A 23,529-nucleotide genomic window follows, 5' to 3' on the forward strand; every position below is an offset into this window, starting at 1 on the left:
CAGTGTGTTATAAGCAGAAATAATCTACAAAAATATTCTAATTCCACTCTGATGACCTGTAGGTGATCGCAGTGGAGTCTGTGGAGGTAGAAGCTACAAGTAAACTTGTGGGTATTGAAGAAGAGGCCACAGCCATTCAAGCTGCTGAGGCACAAGCTCTGAAGGATGAATGTGATAGTGAATTGGCTGAGGCCATCCCTGCCTTGGAAGAGGCGACCGCAGCTTTAAACACCTTAAAGGTGGGAACTTTCTAAACAGCCAACTTTTGCTTTGCATATGACCTTTTCTTTGACGTTCGGATGCCTTCTTGATTGCAGCCTGCTGACATCACTGTTGTGAAGTCCATGAAAAACCCTCCTGCTGGAGTTAAGCTGGTGATGTCTGCTGTGTGTGTAATGAAAGGATTGGCTCCAGATAAGGTGGCAGATCCGGCTGGATCTGGCAAAAAGGTTGGTCTTACTAAAAAAAAAAAAAAAAAAAAAAAAAAAAAGACACTGCAGGGTTCAAAGCAGATGAAAGGGTAGCAGTTTGTGGTTTAAAAATGTTGGTATTTATATATATTTATAAAACATTTCATTCACAAAGTGGCATTTGCTTGCACGTATGGCATTTGTCTTACCATTATCTTTTTTTCTCTATTGCTTAGGTTTTGGACTACTGGGGCCCAAGCAAGAAGCTTCTTGGTGACATGAACTTTTTAAAAGAGCTTAAAGAATATGACAAAGACAATATTCCTGTGAGTATCTTTAAATTGTTGTTCTCAATGAATGAAGAACATTCATTTAGTTTATCCCTTCTCAGTTGTTGAACCTAATCTTTGGAACATTCCTCCCTTAAGCAACAAGGAATCACAGACTAATTAATTAAATCTAGATTGACAAGTCACTTGTTCAAAATTGTAGTTGCCTTCTGATTCCACTCAACATTTGTGTTTTAAATGTAATTATATTGTTTTGTGATTTTGTTGTTATTTCTGCAGTACTGCATTACTGGGTCTTTATCAGGCTCCTGCAGAGCTTGCTCATGAGCTGATCATTTGATTAAGGTGTGTAAGAGGAGGGAGACATGGAAAACAGGCCCAATAGGTAGTGATGGCCAATAAGGCTTCTTTTGAAGTTCCGAAACTTGGCCAAATTGATTCGAAAATAGCCTCAATTCATGAAACTTCATTACCAGTGACATCTCCTGGCAAAATCTGGAACTGCAGGGGCTCACAATCCCTTTCCCCCGAAGTGTGAGGCACACAGGAAAGCTGATTTTGATGTGCTATTTCGTCATTCTCTTACAGTAATCGCCCAAATCACTTTATTTTGGGTTTTATTCTTATTGTAGGAAACATGAAATATTGAACCAAATCCTCATTATACTGTATTGATGATTAATTCCATTTCAGGGGCAGAATTGAGTAATCCATTTGGATGTTGCCAATTTTAGCAGAGATGACCAGCCAGCATCCTGATGAAATGTTCAAGAGGGGAAAAAAGTAGGGCTGTCAAAATTATCGCGTTAACGGGCGTTAATTAATTTTTTTAATTAATCACGTTAAAATATTTGACGCAATTAACGCATCCGCTGGCATATTGCCTCAAACATTACAATGAGGCCGTTTATGGACATTAAGAGTGAAGAGAATGCCACCGGCCGCTTGGGGGCAGCGCCGTTCCATACTCATGTTATGTCTTCTAAACGTGGGAGAATTAGTAGTTGTGAGACGTTTATGCTGTGTTCACAATGCAATGCAAAGTGCTATTTGTGCTCCACACATATTTCGGTAAGTTTTCTTTCTTTTAGTGGCAATTATGTGTCTCTTGTTTTATTTTGGGTAAGATATGTACAGATACAGTGGTGAGAACAAGTATTTGATACACTGCCAATGGGTTTTGGTAGTGTATCAAATACTTGTTCTCCCCACTGTATATGTTATACAGTAAAGGCGAGTGGACACAGGCGCGCCGTTTATTGGCATAAGCTTCTCCTTCACAACAAACATAAGTATCGTTTAGTGAAAGCACAACAAAAATAATATTCCTATCTCTCTCTCAAAAAAAAAAAAAGTTCTCAAAAAGAAAAGCACTTCAGTCTATAGTAATGAGGCCCTATTCTGACACACAGTTAAACAACAATGCTAAATAAACTGGCATTCCATATCAATTTAGCTATGCAAAATACACGTAAAACTTTTCACTCTATTTTTATTCTTATTATTATTATATCAACTCTACTTTTGATTGAAAATTTTACAAATTTTATTAAAACGAAAACATGAAGAGGGGTTTTAATATAAAATTAATATAACTTGTAACTATAACATTTATCGTTTAAGAACGACAAGTCTTTCTATCCGTGGATCACTTTAACAGAAAGAATGTTAATAATGCCATTTGTGGATTTATTGTTACAATAAACAAATACAGTACTGATGTACAGAATGTTGTATGTATATATCCGTCATGTGTCTTATCTTTCCATTCCAACAATAATTTACATAAAAATATGGCATATTTTAGAGATGGTTTGAATTGCGATTAATTGCGATTAATTACGATTAATTAATTTTTAAGCTGTAATTAACTCGATTAAAAATTTTAATCGTTTGACAGCCCTAGAAAAAAGTAAATATTTGTTCAAATGTGGCATAGGCGAATATTTTAAGAGGGTGGCTATTTACAAATACAGAGTTATGAATGTGTTTTGTGTCACTGATGTGAGAGATGTGGGGAGAAATATTGCAGTGTGCTTGTGTAACTATGGTCATTATGTGGGATGGGGAACATTTAGATTTTAATTGAGGTACATTATTATCAGCATAGTTTTTGCATTGAGTGAATTTCTTTTTTGCTTACAGCTTCTCCACATTTAGAAAATACTTGCTCACAGGCAACATGAGGCTGGTTTGCATAAAAAATGTTTTGCTAAATGAAATAAACAAGGGTACATGTTCTGATAGTTCTGCCAGTAAATGAGTGGGTTTTCAGCTCTTCCCAGGGGTGGATCAGTAAAGTATCGCTGCACCTCCTTCGTTGCATCTGCTGAGGCATTCCTTGATACCTTCCTGGGATCAGACTCATCTCTGGCTAGAGTATCGATACTGAACTTTAATTTTGTTAGCACAATGAATGAATGTAACTTTTCAAAATGACATTACTTATGTTAAGTGTTTATAGACAGCGCACGTACCTTATCAGGAGCGATCAGATCATACACTGTTGTGTTCCCACATTTCATTACGACCTCTATTCCTAGCCTGCTCGTTAATGATCAAATAAAATAGATTTCTCAGCAAGTCAACCGCAAAAACGCACACGAACTACGATGACACTGACCCGCAAATTTAACATTTGTTAGCGCAGTTATGAAATAATGAGACACTATAACTCAAATCACCTCAGCCAATCACTTGTCAGAGTGCAGATAGCCAGTGTCTGTGACCCTACTGATTGGATTATGGACCGATAGGGGTGTTTCATTCAAGAACTGAAACAGTTCCTGTGTCATATGTCATATGTCACGTGGTTTGAAGCAAGCTCCGGAGCAGTGGTACAATATAAATATACATCATCGGTTCGGAGCACGTTTCGAAGTTTCAGTTTCAAGCTGCCATCACTACCAGAGGCGTCGCGTCCCATTGGGCAAACCAGGCAATTGCCTAGTGCCCCCAGCCAGCAAGGGCCCCCAGAGGGCCAACACATTTAGCACATGCAGCTTTACTGCACTGTCGCAGCGACAAGTGCGACAGTGCCAGTGAAAGCCATGAGTTCTGAGTTCCCTGAAGACTCCCTGAGACTCTGAGTTCCCTGAAGGGGCCCCTTCACTTGGCCTCTACACTCAACCCCCCCTCCCTCACGTGACTCAGAGTGAGAGTGAGCTGCCATTTGGCTTTTTTTTAAAATTGGCGTATATCCAAAATGAAGAGAAGTTATCCTTCTGGAAGCGACAAAAGAAAGAAAAAAAAACAGAAGAGGAGAAAAGGAAGCAAGACAGCGGTGAGTGTACTATGTTACTGTTGTTTTATGTCCTAATGTAGTAGAAGCCGGGCACTTTGAGTGTCCTAAAAAGGGCTCTATGAGACCGAGGCATTATTATACTTTTATTAAATATGCTATTGCTCCAAGTCCAACTGTCCCCCTTACTTGCACACGCTCGAAGGGCCCCATGTTGCTTGTTGCCTGGGGCCCCCGGGGACCCTTGCTACCACTACCAATAGGTGACCTCCAGTTCCGGACTCAGTCACTCCTGGTCTACAATGTAACTGTCATTGGAGCTTGTTTGGATAAATAAATTGTTTAATGTTTTAGTCAAATAATTGTTTAATTCCCTTTTTTGTGTATGCATTAGAAAGCCCTTTAAATATCCTCATAAATGATATTGTTATGATCGTGGGCAGAGAACCCCAAAACAGGCATGTGAGATGGTGAGGGTAGGAAGTAAAACTGTTACAAAGCCGTGGGGGAATGTAGCATGGCGAGCCTGGGTACAAGGTGTGGATCAAGCAGAGAGATGAAGTAGGTGCGGGGGTAAAGAGCCGTGGGGTGGGTGGAGAGCCAGGGAGAAGGTACCATAAACAAGAGGTGCATACAAGAGCCTATGAAACAGTCGATGATCAGATGCACACATATATTCACAACGTGAGAAGTGAAAAAGACAATCCGGCAAGGTAGTGGAGTACTGGCTGGCTTATGTGGGCGGTTGACAATGATTGCTGACACCTGCAGTTGCTCCACCCGTCAGTTGCTCATCCTGTAATGCACTGGTGTTAAACTGACTCTATAAAGGGCCAAGTGGGTGCAGGTTTTCTTTCCAACCAATGAAGAGGACACCTTTTGACCAATCTGATCTCTTACATGGGTAATCAGTTAAACTTTGTCAGGTGCTTCTTGTTTCAACAGAAAATTCATTGGTTAAACTGTTTGCGCAGTATCGGTTGGAACAAAATCCAGCACCCTCTTGGCCCTTTGTGGAAGTGTTTTGACACCTATGCTGTAATGGGATGACGGACACATCCACACACTCGTCCTGTCCGGGGCCTAGCAGATATTGTCTATGATGCACAATTCGACATTTAATATTAAGGAAATAATGACTTTTTTACTTTTGTTTCAGTCCTGATCACAGTCTGCCCATTGAGTTTTGTATTTTTTTCTTTTGATTTTTGGTAATTGTCTTAGTCATGATAACATATAAGCAATTTTCAAAATTAAGTAACATGTCTACCTGTGAACTTCAGTATCTTTGTGTTTTAAGAACCGTTTTCCACACATTTTCACACAGTTAAAACACCAAAGCATCATCTCCCCGTCATGTCATAGCTAGGGTGATTTTTTCATTCCACAATATTTTATCTGACGAAATGAGTGATGAATGATTTTGACAGTTCATCTACTTTGCTTTTTTTTTATACATGGGTGGGGAAAAACTCAGTTGTTTGCTGTTTTGCATCTCTCAGTGGCCTAGAGGTTGTTGAAATACTGTTTTGTTTTCTCTCATACTTTTCATTCGCGGTTCAGATACCCATAAGGCTAAATGCTAATTCTCGCTACCTTTCAGCCACCAGTATATGTACTGTAAGCAATATGATTGGATTGGCAGGTGTTGTTCTATTTATACTGTACTCAGTCGCATGCAATACGGACAATCCTCAAAGTGAGGGCTTTCGACCGAAGGTTTTGACACAAGGCGACTTCCATCCGACAAACTTGAGCTTTGCCAGTGTGGCAAGATTGAAAAATATTTTCCTCACCAGTCACCACACGTTTTAATTTGCCATTCGCGATGTGGTGAATGGGTAGGACTGTACAAAAGGATGAATGGATGGAAAAATCTCTTCCTTTGTTTTTCCAACAGGAGGAATCAATGAAACAAATCCGTTCTACCTACATGACTAACCCTGATTTCAGCCCTGCTAAAGTGGCAAAAGCTTCCTCAGCAGCAGAGGGCCTGTGCAAGTGGATCAAAGCAATGGAGTCATATGATAGGGTGGTGAAGGTTCGTCTTTCTTTTTTCCTGATTTTTTTCCCCTTACAAAATGACTTAGCAATTTTTTATTACTTTGAGTGAAATGTAACTGATTGAACAACATAATATAATATAATATAATATAATATAATATAATATAATATAATATAATATAATATAATATAATATAATATAATATATACTGTATTGTATAATATACAATATATTATTAATAAAGACCATCTTATTTATGACCTCATCTGTGACCATAAACTGGATATTCTCTGTCTAACCTAAAAATAGCAGCAGCCCAATGATTTCACCCCACTGAACCAGTCTAGGCCACCTGGATTCACCTACATGTGTCAACCACGCAACTCTGGTTGGGGTGGCGGTATTGCAGCCATCTACCGTGATAACTGGAGGTTGCTACCTGTACCTGCTAGCCCCATTCTCACTTCTTTTGAATACTTTGAATCTCACTCTTGCCTGGTCCTTCTCCCACAACAATTACCACTATCTACTGACTGCAGAAACCTAACAAGGACTTTCTAAATGATTTTTCACAACTAGTCATCCATCTTCTCTCTGTCAAACCATTTTCATCGTTGGTGACTTCAACATTCATCCTGACAATCAAAATAATCCCCTCACAAAAGATTTAATTTCCTGCCTAGATAGCCTTGGTTTAACACAATGCATCAATTTTCCCACTCACAACAAGGGACATATTTTGGACTTGGTTTGCAGCTTTGGCGCCACCCCTTCCGATTGCATGCCCCGCCCTCCAATTAACATACTCTGACCACTCTCAAGTAACTTTTACTCTCAAGATCACTTTTTCAAAGACCATCCTCCTCAGATCAATTTTGTTCCGCAAGACCAAGATCATTAACACTCAAGCATTTTCTCGTGACATCAACAACCTTGCCGTCACAACCTCGACCAGTTCACCTGCCGATTTAGTGTCCCATTACAACACCCATCTCCACTCACTCCTGAACCACCACGCCCCCCTAAAAACCCGTTCTGCTTCCTTCACCCGATCCATGCCCTGGTTCACCCCTACTCTCTGCGTGTTTAAGTCACAAAACCGTCAGCTCAAACGTCTGTACAAGAAAACTAGACTATCAATACACAAAGAAATGTACAGTTATCAACTCACTTTATACAAGGACCAAATCAACGCAGCCAAATCAACTTACTATTCCGGGCTCATAACAGCTAGTCAGCAAGATTCTAAAAACCTCTTCTCACTCCTAACCAAAATCACTAAGGCCCCCTATCCACTCCATCGCCTCATGTGCTCTGCTAATTTTTGTGAAGCAAACCTGTCATTTTTCTCCACAAAAATTACTGACATTCACCAATCCCTGACTCACAAAGAAGCTGCAGTTTTTGGGACTGACCCAACTCCCTTTCATGTTCCTCCCATCAGCCCCCTCTCCAGATTTACCCTTCCTTCAATCCCGGCTATCCTTGACATCATCACCAAATCCAAACCCACTACCTGACGTCTTGATCCTCTTCTCACTGCCCTCCTGAAAACCTGTCTTCGTTCAGTTGTCCCCCTCATCACCAATATCATTCACTCCGCACTCATATCCGGTAAAGTTCCTCCATCTCCCAAAACTGCTTCAATGAGCAGAAATGCAATGTATTGAGAGATCAAATGAAAGAGATAGCATACAATTTCCCAGACAAATGTAGCGTCTGGGAACGTTACCGCACAATGTAATAACTTTGCTACTTTGCAGTTTTCAAAACACCTTCGCTACAGGCCAGCTACGCTTATGTCATGTTTGTCCAACAAGGCCTATTTGGCTAGCGTGCCCAAATTTCAATATTAATCGCAGGGCTACTCTTTGTGTTGTTTGAAATATTTAAACATTGAATTATTTGGACGGGGTTGAGAATATTTTGGAGTGGCTTCGTATTCACACCAAAATAGGCCTTATAAGGCTATTGTCTCCATGTTTTTTCACCTGTATGTTTTTAGATTGTGGCTCCCAAAAAAGCCAAACAAGCAGAGGCTCAGGCAACCCTGGCTGCTGCCATGGCCACACTATCAGAGAAGAGAGCCCAACTAAAAGAGGTTATGGACCGTTTGGCTGACTTGCAAAGAATATCTGCGGAGAAGACAGAAGAGAAGGCCAAACTAGAGGCCCAGAGGGATTTGTGTCAACAGAAGTTGGAGAGAGCTGAGAAACTTATTGGTGGCCTTGGTGGAGAAAAAACTAGGTGATTAAATGGCCAAACAATTTTAATTTAATCAGAAGACTTACAATAATAGCAATATGCCCATAATTTCATATTTTTTCTCAGGTGGTCTAAGGCTGCTGATGATCTGCAAAACACATATGACAACCTAACTGGAGATGTCCTCATTTCTGCTGGTGTCATGGCCTACCTGGGCGCTTTCACTGCCAGCTTCAGACAGGACTGCACCAGTCATTGGATCAAACTGTGTCAGGTAAGTGTTTGAAGTCCTTGATTGACACAAAATATTTGTCTTTTATCTGTAACATAAAGAATACACAATAGGCACGTACTGTGTGTTCTCTTCAACATTATAACATCCAGGGTTCTCAACTCTCACACATTGATTGAGATGGTCTCTAACGCATTTCAGACCATTTTCATGCCCTGCAACACAACTTTCATTCCTCCCGCCCACAAAAAACTCAACCGTGGTCATAATGTAAAATAAAACTTAAGTCACCTGATCTCACAACCACGCCATATACATTTCCTCTCAGCCGTCCTTTGTTGATCTATAGAAGATGCTTTATCAGCTTTCAGTCTGCATGCATCCACAACTCGATGGCTAGCTTGGATAGCAAACGACAGCAAATACAGTGGGACAAAATACACCTGTCTGCCAACACCAGACCTGGCCATTGTACGTGTCAGCTAAGGTTTTCTGTGTAGCTTGCTTAAAATTGAAAGTGAACAATTTACTCTGTATTTCTTAAGTATTTATTCTGCACACGCAATACAAATGTGTTGCTTTCAATTTGAAAAGCCAAACGGATATGCATGTGCTCACATGTGACACACTTGCCAACAGAGAGTAGGCAGGCAATCTTAGGAAAAAAAAAAGTTGATACATAATTCAGAATTTTCAAAAAGGCATGGACTGCTAAAAACTATTTTCTGAAGTTCAAGATCAAGCCATGTACCTAGTTTGTGGCACACGTTCCTGTGTTTAAAAAAATAATGAATAAATAAATGTATATATGTATATGTTATATATGTGTATGTATATATATATATGTATATATATATATATATATATATATATATATATATATATATATATATATACATACACACACATATATATATATATATATATATATATATATATATATATATATATATATATACATATATACAGTGCCTTGCAAAAGTATTCGGGCCCCTTGAATCTTGCAACCTTTCGCCACATTTCAGGCTTCAAACATAAAGATATGAAATTTAATTTTTTTGTCAAGAATCAACAACAAGTGGGACACAATCGTGAAGTGGAACAACATTTATTGGATAATTTAAACTTTTTTAACAAATAAAAAACTGAAAAGTGGGGCGTGCAATATTATTCGGCCCCTTTACTTTCAGTGCAGCAAACTCACTCCAGAAGTTCAGTGAGGATCTCTGAATGATCCAATGTTGTCCTAAATGACCGATGATGATAAATAGAATCCAAATGTGTGTAATCAAGTCTCCGTATAAATGCACCTGCTCTGTGATAGTCTCAGGGTTCTGTTTAAAGTGCAGAGAGCATTATGAAAACCAAGGAACACACCAGGCAGGTCCGAGATACTGTTGTGGAGAAGTTTAAAGCCGGATTTGGATACAAAAAGATTTCCCAAGCTTTAAACATCTCAAGGAGCACTGTGCAAGCATCATATTGAAATGGAAGGAGCATCAGACCACTGCAAATCTACCAAGACCCGGCCGTCCTTCCAAACTTTCTTCTCAAACAAGGAGAAAACTGATCAGAGATGCAGCCAAGAGGCCCATGATCACTCTGGATGAACTGCAGAGATCTACAGCTGAGGTGGGAGAGTCTGTCCATATGACAAAAATCAGTCGTACACTGCACAAATCTGGCCTTTATGGAAGAGTGGCAAGAAGAAAGCCATTTCTCAAAAATATCCTTAAAAAGTCTCGTTTAAAGTTTGCCACAAGCCACCTGGGAGACACACCAAACATGTGGAAGAAGGTGCTCTGGTCAGATGAAACCAAAATTGAACTTTTTGGCCACAATGCAAAACGATATGTTTGGCGTATAAGCAACACAGCTCATCACCCTGAACACACCATCCCCACTGTCAAACATGGTGGTGGCAGCATCATGGTTTGGCCCTGCTTTTCTTCAGCAGGGACAGGGAAGATGGTTAAAATTGACGGGAAGATGGATGCAGCCAAATACAGGAACATTCTGGAAGAAAACCTGTTGGTATCTGCACAAGACCTGAGACTGGGACGGAGATTTATCTTCCAACAGGACAATGATCCAAAACATAAAGCCAAATCTACAATGGAATGGTTCAAAAATAAACGTATCCAGGTGTTAGAATGGCCAAGTCAAAGTCCAGACCTGAATCCAATCGAGAATCTGTGGAAAGAGCTGAAGACTGCTGTTCACAAACACTCTCCATCCAACCTCACTGAGCTCGAGCTGTTTTGCAAGGAAGAATGGGCAAGAATGTCAGTCTCTCGATGTGCAAAACTGATAGAAACATACCCCAAGCGACTTGCAGCTGTAATTGGAGCAAAAGGTGGGGCTACAAAGTATTAACGCAAGGGGGCCGAATAATATTGCACGCCCCACTTTTCAGTTTTTTATTTGTTAAAAAAGTTTAAATTATCCAATAAATGTTGTTCCACTTCACGATTGTGTCCCACTTGTTGTTGATTATTGACAAAAAATTAAAATTTTATATCTTTATGTTTGAAGCCTGAAATGTGGCGAAAGGTTGCAAGGTTCAAGGGGGCCGAATACTTTTGCAAGGCACTGTATATATATAGGAATACGTAGTTGAAGGTTTTTGCTGGAAAATGACATAATTGTTCCACAGACACTATCCAAATCTCTTCCTTCGGGGATGTAAGTCTCGTAGCCGCCTTCCCATGTTTCTTCCCAATCTTCAGAGCTAAATGCATGTTTGCTGCTGCATTCTGGACTAACTGAAGACCTTTTAGGGAACTTGGAGGATAAGCTGTGAGTAAGGAGTTACAGCAATCCAATCTAGATGTAACGAATACGTGAATTATTTACTCTGCATTGTTTTTAGAAAGAATATTTCTAATTTTGGCTGTGTTGCGCAGGTGAAAAAGCCTGTTCTGCAGGTTTGTTTAATATGAGCTTTAAATGATAGGTCTGGGTCAAATAGAACTCCTAGGTTTTTAACTGTGGTGCTGGAGGCTATTCTCACGTTGTTCAGAGTGACTATCTGGGCAGTTAGAGAGTCTCTCACACTTTTAGGGCCTATTAAAAGGACTTCTGTCTTTTCAGGGTTAGGTAAAAGATAATTAGTGCTCAACCAGATATTTAAATCTCGATGCAGGTACTTTATCCACTTACCTGATCTGATTAAGTTTAATTGATAAATACAATTGTGGGTCGCCAGCGTAACAATGAAAATTAATGCTATGTTTTCTGATGATATTGCCTAAAGGCAGCATATACAGCATAAAAAGATGGGCCGGAGGACCAACCCTTGCGGCGCACCATAACTGACTCTGGAATAAGGTGATGATTGCTGGTTTACATTGACAAACTGGTACCTATTAGATAAATAGGATTTAAACCAGCAGAGGGCTGCTCCTTTAATGCCTATGTCCCATTTTAGTCTCTGCAATAAGATATTATGGTCGAATTTGTAAAAAGCTGCACTCAGGTCCAACAGAACCAGGATCTAATCCACCGTCAGCAGCTAGTAACAAGTCATTAATTACTTTGACTAATGCAGTTTCAGTGCTATGATGAGCTCGAAAGCTAAAAAATATAAGAAAATAGGAAATGGTTCTATTTCTGTTGCTGTCACCTGGCACTACAACCAATCAGCAACAGATTTATTGATCAATACATCACCCATCCAAAAAACTCCATGTAGCATGTATCATCGAGTGTCAAGAAACAGATGTGAATGGAATGGCCACAGCTGGATTTCTGGGGGATTTTATGGTTGAAACATGGTAATATAACAAAGGTCGTGATGCAGAAATCGCAGACATCAAGGAGTGGTCGAGATGTTGTTTTAAATATATTTACCCTTTTGAACGTTTTTTTTTTCTTTCAATTTTTGTTTGGATCGATTATTTCATCTAACATCGGAGAAAATGCGATAGTTACAAAAAATACAATTAATCGATAGTTATGAGGTAGGTATCCGTGACTTTTTCACAGATGCCATTTTTTTCCATTGTGACATAATTTGTTTAAGTTTAAAATATGCGAGTGAATAATTTTTTTAAGTGTTTTTTTTTTTTTTTTTTTTTTAAACGAAATATTAGACATCAGTTAATGATTCTAAGCTAAAAATGACAGACATTTTGAATAATAAATATAATTACTTCCCTTGTTTTTATGGCTGGGTTGAAACAAAAGCGGTTGCGCGACATCTGGAAACGGGGGTTTTCAGGGTAAGATGGACAAATTAAAAATAATTCGGGGCTTAATGCGCCAGGAATCTGCTGGCGCAACAATATAGACATATTGTTCTATTAAACACAACAGTTCTTTTGGCTTAAAATACAGCGGTTTATTTTTAAGAGGGGGTGCAAGAGCAGAAACTGCTTTTTCAGTCTTGTCTGTGTTTTCTGCCATACATACAGTATATACACTAGAGGTGGGAATCTTTGGGCACCGAACGATTCGATTACGATTCAGAGGCTGCGATTCGATTATAAATCGATTATTGATGACCCCCCCCCCCCCCCCCCATATTAGCTGCTTTTAATGTTTTGTACATTAGTTACAAAAACTGTATTAAAAAAAAAAAAAAAAAGGCTTCAATAAACGACTATTTTAGTATCAAGTTAACAGTTAAAAACAATACTCAAATCCCCATTCTGTATCAGCAGCTTTAAACTACATTCAATTAATTTAATGTTGTGAATCAACCGTTAAAGTTGTTAAAATTGCTCCCGTTATTCCATAATTTCCCTTTTGTCTACTTTCAACATGTGAAAGTTTTAAAACTATTTTAAAGATAGATTCAAGTCGATATTTTACCGATTTAGGAGTATTCTAGATAAAAAGTTAATTAGGTTCGCTTGGAAGGTTCCCTACAACAGCCTTGCAGGGAAGTTTACTGCTTTAAGATAGCGGCCGTTTACTAACGCCCGCATCTAGCTTTCTGTAGATGTGCTGCTAACGCTACCGAGTCTATATTGCATCTAGTCCTATATAAATATGATATCTACCGTAACATTATGTGGACGTACTTTGTAGCAGCTGTCGGCAGCAGTCGGGTATGTTGTTGTTTTTTTTTATCTTGCGGCATGAGTTGAGCTAGAGCCGTGAGTTGAGCATTGGCATTACCCGAGGGGCTGGGTAATGACAAGCATGATGTTTAGTAGAGGTGTGCATCGGCACTGCCCTCACGATTCGATTCGATTCGATTCAGAGGGCCACGATTCGATTCGGTTCGATTCGGCAATGCATCACGATGCATTAATGCCTGGGATGCATTAAAATGCTAAAGCAAAGCATATTTTTCGTGAATCATGAGGCAACACAAGTGGTCAGACATTAAACACCTTTTTATAGGCTCTTGTGTCATTCCTGGTTGTAGTCAAATGAAAATAGTAATATATATAAAAATTAAAAAAAACCATCACAGCATTTAATTAGTGCTTTGAATGAGACCAGGGCTTTCTTTTTATTTATTTTTTTTTACACACAGTAGCAGCCTTTCATTTTTTACACACCGCATAAGTTTGGTCAAGTTTCCCACCAACCTCATAGAAGCCAAAATGTCTCCATATGCCTGCTTTCAATGTCTTTGGTGCGTCAATAATCTTTCGCGCTCCCTCTTTCTCCGCTTCAGCCATTGTTGTTATGTCTTATCACTCTGCTTTCTCGAGTGCCACTGCGCAATTGCGCATGTCTGTGACGTTACTCCTGTGAGGAAGTACAAGTGCATTGCTTGTACAGTAGCTCCCTCTACAGGTTAACATGAGAATAATAATACAAATGGGGAAACCAAATCCATTGCATCACCAGAAGATTTTTGAACGGTCTTATATATTTTAATATGTGCTGAATCGATTCGGCTTGTTGCCCGCATCCAATCGCATCGTCCATGGCCCGCATCGGCATGCATCGCCGCATCGATTATTGTTGACACCAGTAATGTTTAGCTTCTCTCGCTCCGTTCCTCATTGTGTTCTGAAGACCGCGCGGCGCGCTGAGTGTGTTTTACTTCAGCTTTACTTGACATATTTCAATAATCGGAATCTGAATGTTTGTGAATCGTTCTCGAATCTTCCACGGCCAAATCGCGAATAATCTAAGAATCAGAAATTTCGCACACCTCTAATATACACTTTATATGTATACTGTATATGTACACATATATGAATGTACTGTATATGTAGAGGTTTATAAAAATGTAAAATAATGTTTTAATTGTAGTGGATTGGACCAAGTGTTATGAATAAAGTTTGAATATATGTCTCACTCCAATTTCCATAAGTTGAGTATCCTGTTTTATCTTTCTAGTCAAAGAATATTCCATCGTCAGATGATTTCTCTCTCAGTAAGACCCTGGGAGATCCCATCAAGATTAGGGCATGGAACATCGCTGGGCTTCCAACTGACTCATTCTCCATTGACAATGGTGTCATTACCAGTAATTCACGTCGATGGTGAGAAGTTTTCAACAAACTATTGTTTGCTGTATTGCTGCGTAATTGCTCTGCACTTCTACCATCAGTCAATAGCAAAGCCAGTCAAGAAGAATCGCACAAATATTCTCTCTCTTACATTGTGGTGTTGTGAATTATATTGAAATCATTCTGTCCCATGTTTGTCCTCACATATTTGTGCACTTCCAGGCCCCTGATGATTGACCCTCAAGGTCAGGCCAACAAATGGGTGAAGAATTCAGAGAAAGACAACAAGTTGAACATTATCAAATTAACAGATGATGATTACATGAGAACCTTGGAAAATTGTATACAGTTTGGGAGCCCCTTGCTGCTTGAAAATGTAGCAGAAGAGCTGGACCCCTCCTTGGAACCTTTACTCCTCAAGCAAACCTTCAAACAAGGTGCCGGGAATAGGGCAAGGTGGCCAAAAGGCCATCTGAGTTTGCAAACCTAATGTTAAAATCATAATTGTGGCAATGCTTTTTCACGTACGTAGGTGGTGTGGAATGTATAAAACTGGGGGAAAGTGTGGTTGAGTACTCCAAGGAGTTCCGCTTCTACATCACCACCAAGTTGAGAAATCCTCATTATTTACCAGAGCTGGCCACCAAAGTGTCTTTGCTCAATTTCATGATCACGCCAGAGGGCTTGGAGGACCAGCTTTTGGGAATTGTAGTTGCCAAGGAAAGGTGCTACTACTGTACACATACTTGTATTGATTTTTTAGTCAGAGCTTTGGTCTCACCATTCAAGCTTTATACTACATCTGGTTTGTAGGCCAGAGCTTGAAGAGGAAAGAAATGCACTCATCTTGCAGTCAGCTGCAAATAACAGGCAACTAAAGGAAACTGAGGACAAGATCCTTGAGACACTTTCCTCCTCAGAGGGAAATATTCTGGAAGATGAGAGTGCCATTCAGGTCTTGGACTCTGCGAAGATAATGTCCAATGAGATTACAAAGAAACAAAAGGCATGTGTTCTGTTCAACATCAGCAGTCTGGATTGCTGATATAATGGACTTCTTCTTTGACTGAGTTGTTTTAATGAATTCTACAGATTGCAGAGGAGACTGAGATTATGATAGCTGAGTCTAGGGAGTGTTACAGATCTATTGCCAAACACTCCTCTGTCCTGTTCTTCACGATTGCTGACCTAACCAACATTGACCCAATGTATCAGTACTCTCTGAGCTGGTTTGTCAACCTCTACATAAACTCTATTCAAGACAGGTGAGTGAAGCACTATTACTCTGTTAGGATCATCATGAGATCAATTTATTACATTTATAAATCTTTTTCATTGATAGCTACTGCTGAAAGTAAACAATGCTTCCATACCGGTGTATTATAAATTGCTTGACTGTGTGAGCCTGTGAGGTGTCAGGACAACTTTTATTGGTAGATGTAACACCGCTGTCTTGGACATTTATTTAAATTTGATTAAATTAAACAACTCAAAAAAATGAAAGCAATAGTCAACAACTATGTCTTTTGAAATCACTTAAAGTTAAAAAAAAAAAACATTTTACTACAACATAAAAACAAGTAACATTGAACTGGAGCGTGTCTTGCTTTAATTTAGTAAAATGTCTGAGTACTGAGAAGTCTCTCCTGTCTTCAATTAGTAAAAAGTCCAAAATTCTGGAGAAGAGGGTCATTTACCTGGTTGATCACTTCACCTATAATTTGTTCTGCAACGTCTGTCGCTCCCTGTTTGAAAAGGATAAACTTCTGTTCTCCTTCATCCTTTGCTGCAATCTGCTTCTGTGAGTGTCAAAACTAAATTGGGATAAGAAAAGTCTCTTTTGTTGATCCACATGATGCAAACAAAACATTCACTCCCCTTTTTTCATTAGTGCTCAGAAAGAGATTGAGTACGGTGACTTGATGTTCTTGATGACGGGAGGTGTGGGCCTGCAGAATACGCTTGCGAATCCTGATCCTAGCTGGCTTCAGGACAAGAGCTGGGATGAGATTTGCAGAGCCAATGAGCTTCCTGGCTTGAAAGGACTAAAGTGAGAAATTAGTTGTTTTTTTTTTTTTTGTCAATTGTTCCAACTTCTATTAGTTATAAAATAAGACTATTGCTCAACATTTTTGAGATTATTCTACCTGAATTGTGCTTATTTCACAGAGATTCTTTCATTCAGGGGCCAGAACTTTTCAAGCCTATTTTTGACAGCAAAGAACCTAGTACAGTTCCTTTGCCCTCCCCTTGGGATGAAAATCTCAACGAATTGCAGAAAATGATCATTGTACGCTGTCTAAGGCCTGACAAGATTGTGCCGGCTGTCAATGGTTATGTAATAGCTAAACTCGGGAAAAATTTTGTTCAGCCCCCTCCTTTTGACCTAAGCAAGAGCTACTTGGATTCTAATGCCACCATCCCGCTAGTGTTTGTGCTTTCTCCTGGTGCTGACCCCATGGCTAGTAGGTTATCTCGCTCACTACTGAAAATTCATGTAACGCTGACGCTCAATAAACCATTAACTCTTCACAGGTTTACTGAAGTTTGCGGGTGACAAGGACATGGGTGGTAACAATTTCCAGTCCATTTCTCTAGGACAGGGCCAAGGCCCCATTGCTTACAAAATGATATGCACAGCAATGCAAAATGGGACCTGGGTGTGTTTGCAGAATTGCCATCTGGCTGTGTCTTGGATGTCCACATTGGAAAAGATTTGTGAGGAATTCAGTCCAGCAACATGCCATCAGGACTTCAGACTTTGGCTCACAAGCTACCCTTCGCCCAAGGTAAATTGATATGTCTTCTAAAATGATCTTGGTTTTGTCTTGTTTGGACCTGAAGCCGCCCTCTCTCTGAAACCAGTTTCCAGTGACCCTTCTTCAGAATGGAGTGAAAATGACAAATGAGCCCCCGACAGGACTTCGATTAAACATACTGCAGTCATACATGTCCGATCCTGTTTGTGACCAAACCTTCTTTCATAATTGTACAAATAAGGAATCGGTGAGTCAGAAAGCATTGATGGCATGATTTGTTCACACCATTGTCCGTACAGGTTCATTTTCTTGAGTGAATTCAACTATTTAGGTCTGGGAAAAGCTCCTGTATGGCCTTTGCTTCTTCCATGCACTTGTTCAAGAGAGAAGAAAGTTTGGCCCACTAGGGTGGAATATTCCTTATGGTTTCAATGAAACAGACCTTCATATAAGTATCAGACAGCTCCAGGTAATAGTTCTAAGACACGCAATTGCTGCATCATATTCATGTACCTGTAACCTTGAAGAGCAGAATAAGTGGTATCGAAAATGGATAAATGGCCATTCATTTAAAGGTGTGTCCACTGTCTATATTTTTTTATAGTTGTTTATTAATCAATACGAAGATGTGCCCTTCGAAGCCATAACTTACCTGACCGGAGAATGCAACTACGGGGGTCGCGTAACTGACAATTGGGATCGGCGCCTCCTCAACACTATGTTGGCTGACTTCTACAATAAAGATGTTGTGGATAAGCCTTCTTATCCTTTTTCACCCAGCGGTGACTATGTTGCCCCACCTAAATTGTCCTATGATGAATACCTTGAATTCATCAGAGTAAGCGTGACTCCATTAAAGTTTTAACAACTTAGTTTGTAAGAATTTCAACTTAATAGAGTGACAATACATCCCACTGCATGCCAGGATCTTCCATTCAGCCAGCACCCGGAAATATTTGGGATGCATGAAAATGTGGACATTTCAAAGGACCTGCAGCAGACCAAAGTGTTGTTTGATTCCCTGCTTCTCACCCAAGGAGGAGGCTCTAAGGGAGGAGGTAGCTCTGGGAGTGACAATGCACTGTATGACATAGCAAATGACATTCTCACTAAGGTATGAAGGAAAATATGTTGTACTTTGTTCATTTTCAAGATTGATGCTGGGCAGATATCTCATTAACTGTTATGTATTATTTAAAGGATTAGATACAGTGCCTTGCAAAAGTATTCGGCCCCCTTGAATCTTGCAACCTTTCGCCACATTTCAGGCTTCAAACATGAAGATATGAAATTTAATTTTTTTGTCAAGAATCAACAACAAGTGGGACACAATCGTGAAGTGGAACAACATTTATTGGATAATTTAAACTTTTTTAACAAATAAAAAACTGAAAAGTGGGGTGTGCAATATTATTCGGCCCCTTTACTTTCAGTGCAGCAAACTCACTCCAGAAGTTCAGTGAGGATCTCTGAATGATCCAATGTTGTCCTAAATGACCGATGATGATAAATAGAATCCACCGTTGCGTAATCAAGTCTCCGTATAAATGCACCTGCTCTGTGATAGTCTCAGGGTTCTGTTTAAAGTGCAGAGAGCATTATGAAAACCAAGGAACACACCAGGCAGGTCCGAGATACTGTTGTGGAGAAGTTTAAAGCCGGATTTGGATACAAAAAGATTTCCCAAGCTTTAAACATCTCAAGGAGCACTGTGCAAGCCATCATATTGAAATGGAAGGAGCATCAGACCACTGCAAATCTACCAAGACCCGGCCGTCCTTCCAAACTTTCTTCTCAAAGAAGGAGAAAACTGATCAGAGATGCAGCCAAGAGGCCCATGATCACTCTGGATGAACTGCAGATATCTACAGCTGAGGTGGGAGTCTGTCCATAGGACAACAATCAGTCGTACACTGCACAAATCTGGCCTTTATGGAAGAGTGGCAAGAAGAAAGCCATTTCTCAAAGATATCCATAAAAAGTCTCGTTTAAAGTTTGCCACAAGCCACCTGGGAGACACACCAAACATGTGGAAGAAGGTGCTCTGGTCAGATGAAACCAAAATTGAACTTTTTGGCCACAATGCAAAACGATATGTTTGGCGTAAAAGCAACACAGCTCATCACCCTGAACACACCATCCCCACTGTCAAACATGGTGGTGGCAGCATCATGGTTTGGGCCTGCTTTTCTTCAGCAGGGACAGGGAAGATGGTTAAAATTGACGGGAAGATGGATGCAGCCAAATACAGGAACATTCTGGAAGAAAACCTGTTGGTATCTGCACAAGACCTGAGACTGGGACGGAGATTTATCTTCCAACAGGACAATGATCCAAAACATAAAGCCAAATCTACAATGGAATGGTTCAAAAATAAACGTATCCAGGTGTTAGAATGGCCAAGTCAAAGTCCAGACCTGAATCCACTCGAGAATCTGTGGAAAGAGCTGAAGACTGCTGTTCACAAACACTCTCCATCCAACCTCACTGAGCTCGAGCTGTTTTGCAAGGAAGAATGGGCAAGAATGTCAGTCTCTCGATGTGCAAAACTGATAGAAACATACCCCAAGCGACTTCCAGCTGTAATTGGAGCAAAAGGTGGCGCTACAAAGTATTAACGCAAGGGGGCCGAATAATATTGCACGCCCCACTTTTCAGTTTTTTATTTATTGAAAAAGTTTAAATTATCCAATAAATGTTGTTCCACTTCACGATTGTGTCCCACTTGTTGTTGATTCTTGACAAAAAAATTTAATTTCATATCTTTATGTTTGAAGCCTGAAATGTGGCGAAAGGTTGCAAGATTCAAGGGGGCCGAATACTTTTGCAAGGCACTGTATGTATTGAAACAACCACAGTATATTGAACACCGTTGAATGCTTTTTGTCATAACTAAAGAGTTTATTTCACCTCACCAGCTTCCAAATAATTTTGACCTCGAAGTATCGCTCAATAAGTACCCAGTGCGCTACAAAGAGAGTATGAACACTGTACTTGTCCAAGAAATGGAGCGCTACAACCAGTATGTAAAAACACATTTTATATAGAATTTAATATTAAAGTTGAGCACAAATAAACCAGTTTATCCGACTTGTTTTCCTTTCTCAGTCTGAGCACTGCCATCCGTGTAAGTCTTCAGAACCTGCTAAAGGCCCTCAAAGGCTTAGTAGTTATGGATGCCGAGCTGGAGGGAATTGCAAATAGTTTGGCAGTGGGCAAGGTTCCAGAACGATGGGCCAAACGCTCATACCCCAGCCTCAAGCCCCTTGGCAGTTACATTAATGATTTTCTCTCAAGGCTTAGGTTTTTGCAGGTGAGTCACAATTGTCTCGACATGGAGAAGTTCTTCCACTTAGTTTTTCACATGATCTCTCTATGCCTAAAGGTATGGTTCAATGTCGGTAAGCCCAGTGTGTTCTGGCTGTCGGGATTCTTCTTCACCCAGGCCTTCTTAACAGGGGCTACACAGAACTATGCCAGGAAATACAATATTCCCATTGACCTGCTGGGCTTTGACTTTGAGGTCAATCCACATCTTTTACAGTATTTTTAACACAATCAGCCTTTTATTTAGCTCAGTTGCTTTTAGACTTTATCTTTCATCAATCTTAAAAGCCATTTCATGTGACGTTGTGATATGATCCCTCAGGTTTTACCGATTGATCAGTCAGACACACCTCCAGAAGATGGTGTCTACACTTATGGTTTGTTTCTTGATGGAGCTCGATGGGACAAGCAAAGGTAGCATGGTACACAGAAAAGTATTTTTTCAATAATTACACTGGGAAACAAGTTGGAGAAAAATTGGGTAGATTTGACTTATATGCTGATTAAAACAAAAAATCAATATCCACAGTAAAGACATAAAAGTGTTCGTGTTGTGTTTCTTTCATATTTCATTAAATGTCAATATTAGATTTAAAATAAATAAATAAATAAAATAACCCCATTTTTGAGAACAGGGTTTTTTTATAATACAAAAAAAAAAAAAAAAGGGATCTATACAGGGTCTCTTCAGGTTTCAACAGGCCGAATTTAAGACTTTTTAAGACCATGTTGAATACAGTTAAAGACCCATTTGACATCAATACCGCCCCCCCCCCCAAAAAAAAAAAAAAAAAACTTGAAGGAAACTAAGCAGCACAGTTCGTTCGACTTTGCAGTTACGTTTTGGCGTCGTCAAAAATAGAAACATTTAAAAGCGAGACTGAAATATATGCATTTTCTAAATAAAAGTAACATCAATAGATTTTTAAGACCTTTCAAAAATGTATTTAAGACCTCTTGTGAGATTTGAGGAGAATTTGAGACATTTTAAGGCCTTAAATTCAAATTATTGGATTTAAGACATTTTTGCACTTATTACGACCCCGCAGATACCCTGCTATAGTTCAAGAACTTTACGTGAAAGAGAAAACCAGGACTCAGTCATGCATTCCATACCAACATTTTTGTTTACAAAAAGCTGTTAGACCTAAGTCAACAAAAATTGTGTTCCCCAGTGTTATTATTGGTCTTATTTTTCTGAGTCTAGAATGACCACTTTAAAGCCGTAAAACAACAAATCACTGGTGTTACTTCTATTCTCAGTGGAGTTTTAGTGGAGCAGCATCCCAAAGTCCTATTTGACACAGTGCCCATTATCTGGATAAAACCTAGTACGTATGCATTTTGATGGGATCATAAACTGGCATTCCAACCATGTTTTCATGACTTCAGAATCTTTACTGAGTTATTAATGTTCACTATTCCTGCTTTATTTATGTCATGTAAATTTATTTGCCTCCTTTCCATGCAGCAAAAGACATCCCAGATGAATCTGATGGTCGCTATGTTTCTCCTCTCTACAAAACCAGTGAGAGGAGGGGCACTCTCTCTACAACAGGACACTCCACCAATTTTGTCATCCCAATGTTATTGCCCACCAACAAGCGCCCTCAACACTGGATCAAGCGTGGTGTGGCGTTACTGTGTCAGCTAGATGACTGAGAGTGGCACAGGCCACTATGGGTTATGTATTTCAACAATATGAAAAAGCCAATACAAGTTCTGTTGTCACACAAGATTTGGCAAATTTTGTGTAAGGCATTGGTGTGCAGTGTAATTGGAAACTGGGCCCTCAGTGGTGAATAATTCCAACATGATAAGACAATAGAGATACTGATTGACCATATTACTGTGTACATGTCTTTTTGTCCCGCCTTTAAGATAGCTGTCATAGTCACACTGAAAGTGCGGGATGAATCCCAACGGGTTAAAAAACAGGCGGCCAGCAATGCTGTCAGCTGACCTATCCCCACAATTTCCTGTTTCTCTTGAAAGTCCTCCATGAAATGTCATTTTCATTTTTTGTGTCTGACATTGCACCCCTCTCCCAATAAATCAAGATCCTAGAATTACACACAAAAAGTCTTATTTTGTACAACCAACCAGAGGACTGGAAAATGTGAATCTGTCTAAACCCAAGTGAAGTTGGGCGACTAGTTAATTTAAAAATTTGATTGTTAATCAGTTACCATTATAGTGCGTACTGTATATCAAATGACCCAACCTCAAGGTTCTGGAGGCCCTGGGAAGATTATATTTAGATGTGACTGAACTACATAATCTTTACATTTTTAACAATGTGACCACTGTGTGCTTTATCAAGTGCAATACTTTTAAGCACTGTTTTATCATTAAACATTTACTACTTTTTTTGTTGCCATGTTTTGGGTGTGATATGGATTAATTGTAATTGTAGTATATTCATATCAATGGGAAAAAATGTTTTCGCTACAAGTGTTTTGAATCAAGAGTATGGCCAGGGATCAAATTAAATTTGTAAATTAAAACCACTTCATGCTCAGTGGTAGTTTTCCCTCTGCAAGGTTTGGTGTAGCAATCAATTACAAATTAAGTTTACATTTTATTTGACAACTTAAAGCTCAAGGGACTGCAATATTGCATCCAATGCTGTTGATGTAAC

General features: G+C 39.5%; 1 protein-coding gene across 1 annotated transcript in view; it reads left to right on the forward strand.

The window, feature by feature from the left end:
- Positions 1-23,357, forward strand: part of LOC130911988 (dynein axonemal heavy chain 12-like) — a 40,987-nt gene extending 17,630 nt beyond the window's left edge. The window contains exons 50-74 of the mRNA XM_057829693.1: positions 63-239; positions 318-449; positions 647-736; positions 5,842-5,982; positions 7,952-8,193; positions 8,278-8,425; positions 14,690-14,835; positions 15,025-15,239; positions 15,335-15,527; positions 15,616-15,808; positions 15,895-16,067; positions 16,463-16,603; positions 16,694-16,852; positions 16,972-17,267; positions 17,338-17,591; positions 17,668-17,808; positions 17,893-18,030; positions 18,166-18,399; positions 18,487-18,675; positions 20,480-20,583; positions 20,670-20,874; positions 20,947-21,084; positions 21,211-21,302; positions 22,152-22,219; positions 22,360-23,357. Of these exons, the coding sequence (XP_057685676.1) occupies positions 63-239; positions 318-449; positions 647-736; positions 5,842-5,982; positions 7,952-8,193; positions 8,278-8,425; positions 14,690-14,835; positions 15,025-15,239; positions 15,335-15,527; positions 15,616-15,808; positions 15,895-16,067; positions 16,463-16,603; positions 16,694-16,852; positions 16,972-17,267; positions 17,338-17,591; positions 17,668-17,808; positions 17,893-18,030; positions 18,166-18,399; positions 18,487-18,675; positions 20,480-20,583; positions 20,670-20,874; positions 20,947-21,084; positions 21,211-21,302; positions 22,152-22,219; positions 22,360-22,550 (4,200 nt within the window). The 3' untranslated portion in view covers positions 22,551-23,357. The remainder of the gene's footprint in view (positions 1-62; positions 240-317; positions 450-646; positions 737-5,841; positions 5,983-7,951; positions 8,194-8,277; positions 8,426-14,689; positions 14,836-15,024; positions 15,240-15,334; positions 15,528-15,615; positions 15,809-15,894; positions 16,068-16,462; positions 16,604-16,693; positions 16,853-16,971; positions 17,268-17,337; positions 17,592-17,667; positions 17,809-17,892; positions 18,031-18,165; positions 18,400-18,486; positions 18,676-20,479; positions 20,584-20,669; positions 20,875-20,946; positions 21,085-21,210; positions 21,303-22,151; positions 22,220-22,359) is intronic.
- Positions 23,358-23,529: the final 172 nt, after the last annotated feature.

Source organism: Corythoichthys intestinalis, chromosome 2 (genome assembly GCF_030265065.1).
Source record: "Corythoichthys intestinalis isolate RoL2023-P3 chromosome 2, ASM3026506v1, whole genome shotgun sequence".
Classification (NCBI taxonomy): Eukaryota; Metazoa; Chordata; class Actinopteri; order Syngnathiformes; family Syngnathidae; genus Corythoichthys; species Corythoichthys intestinalis.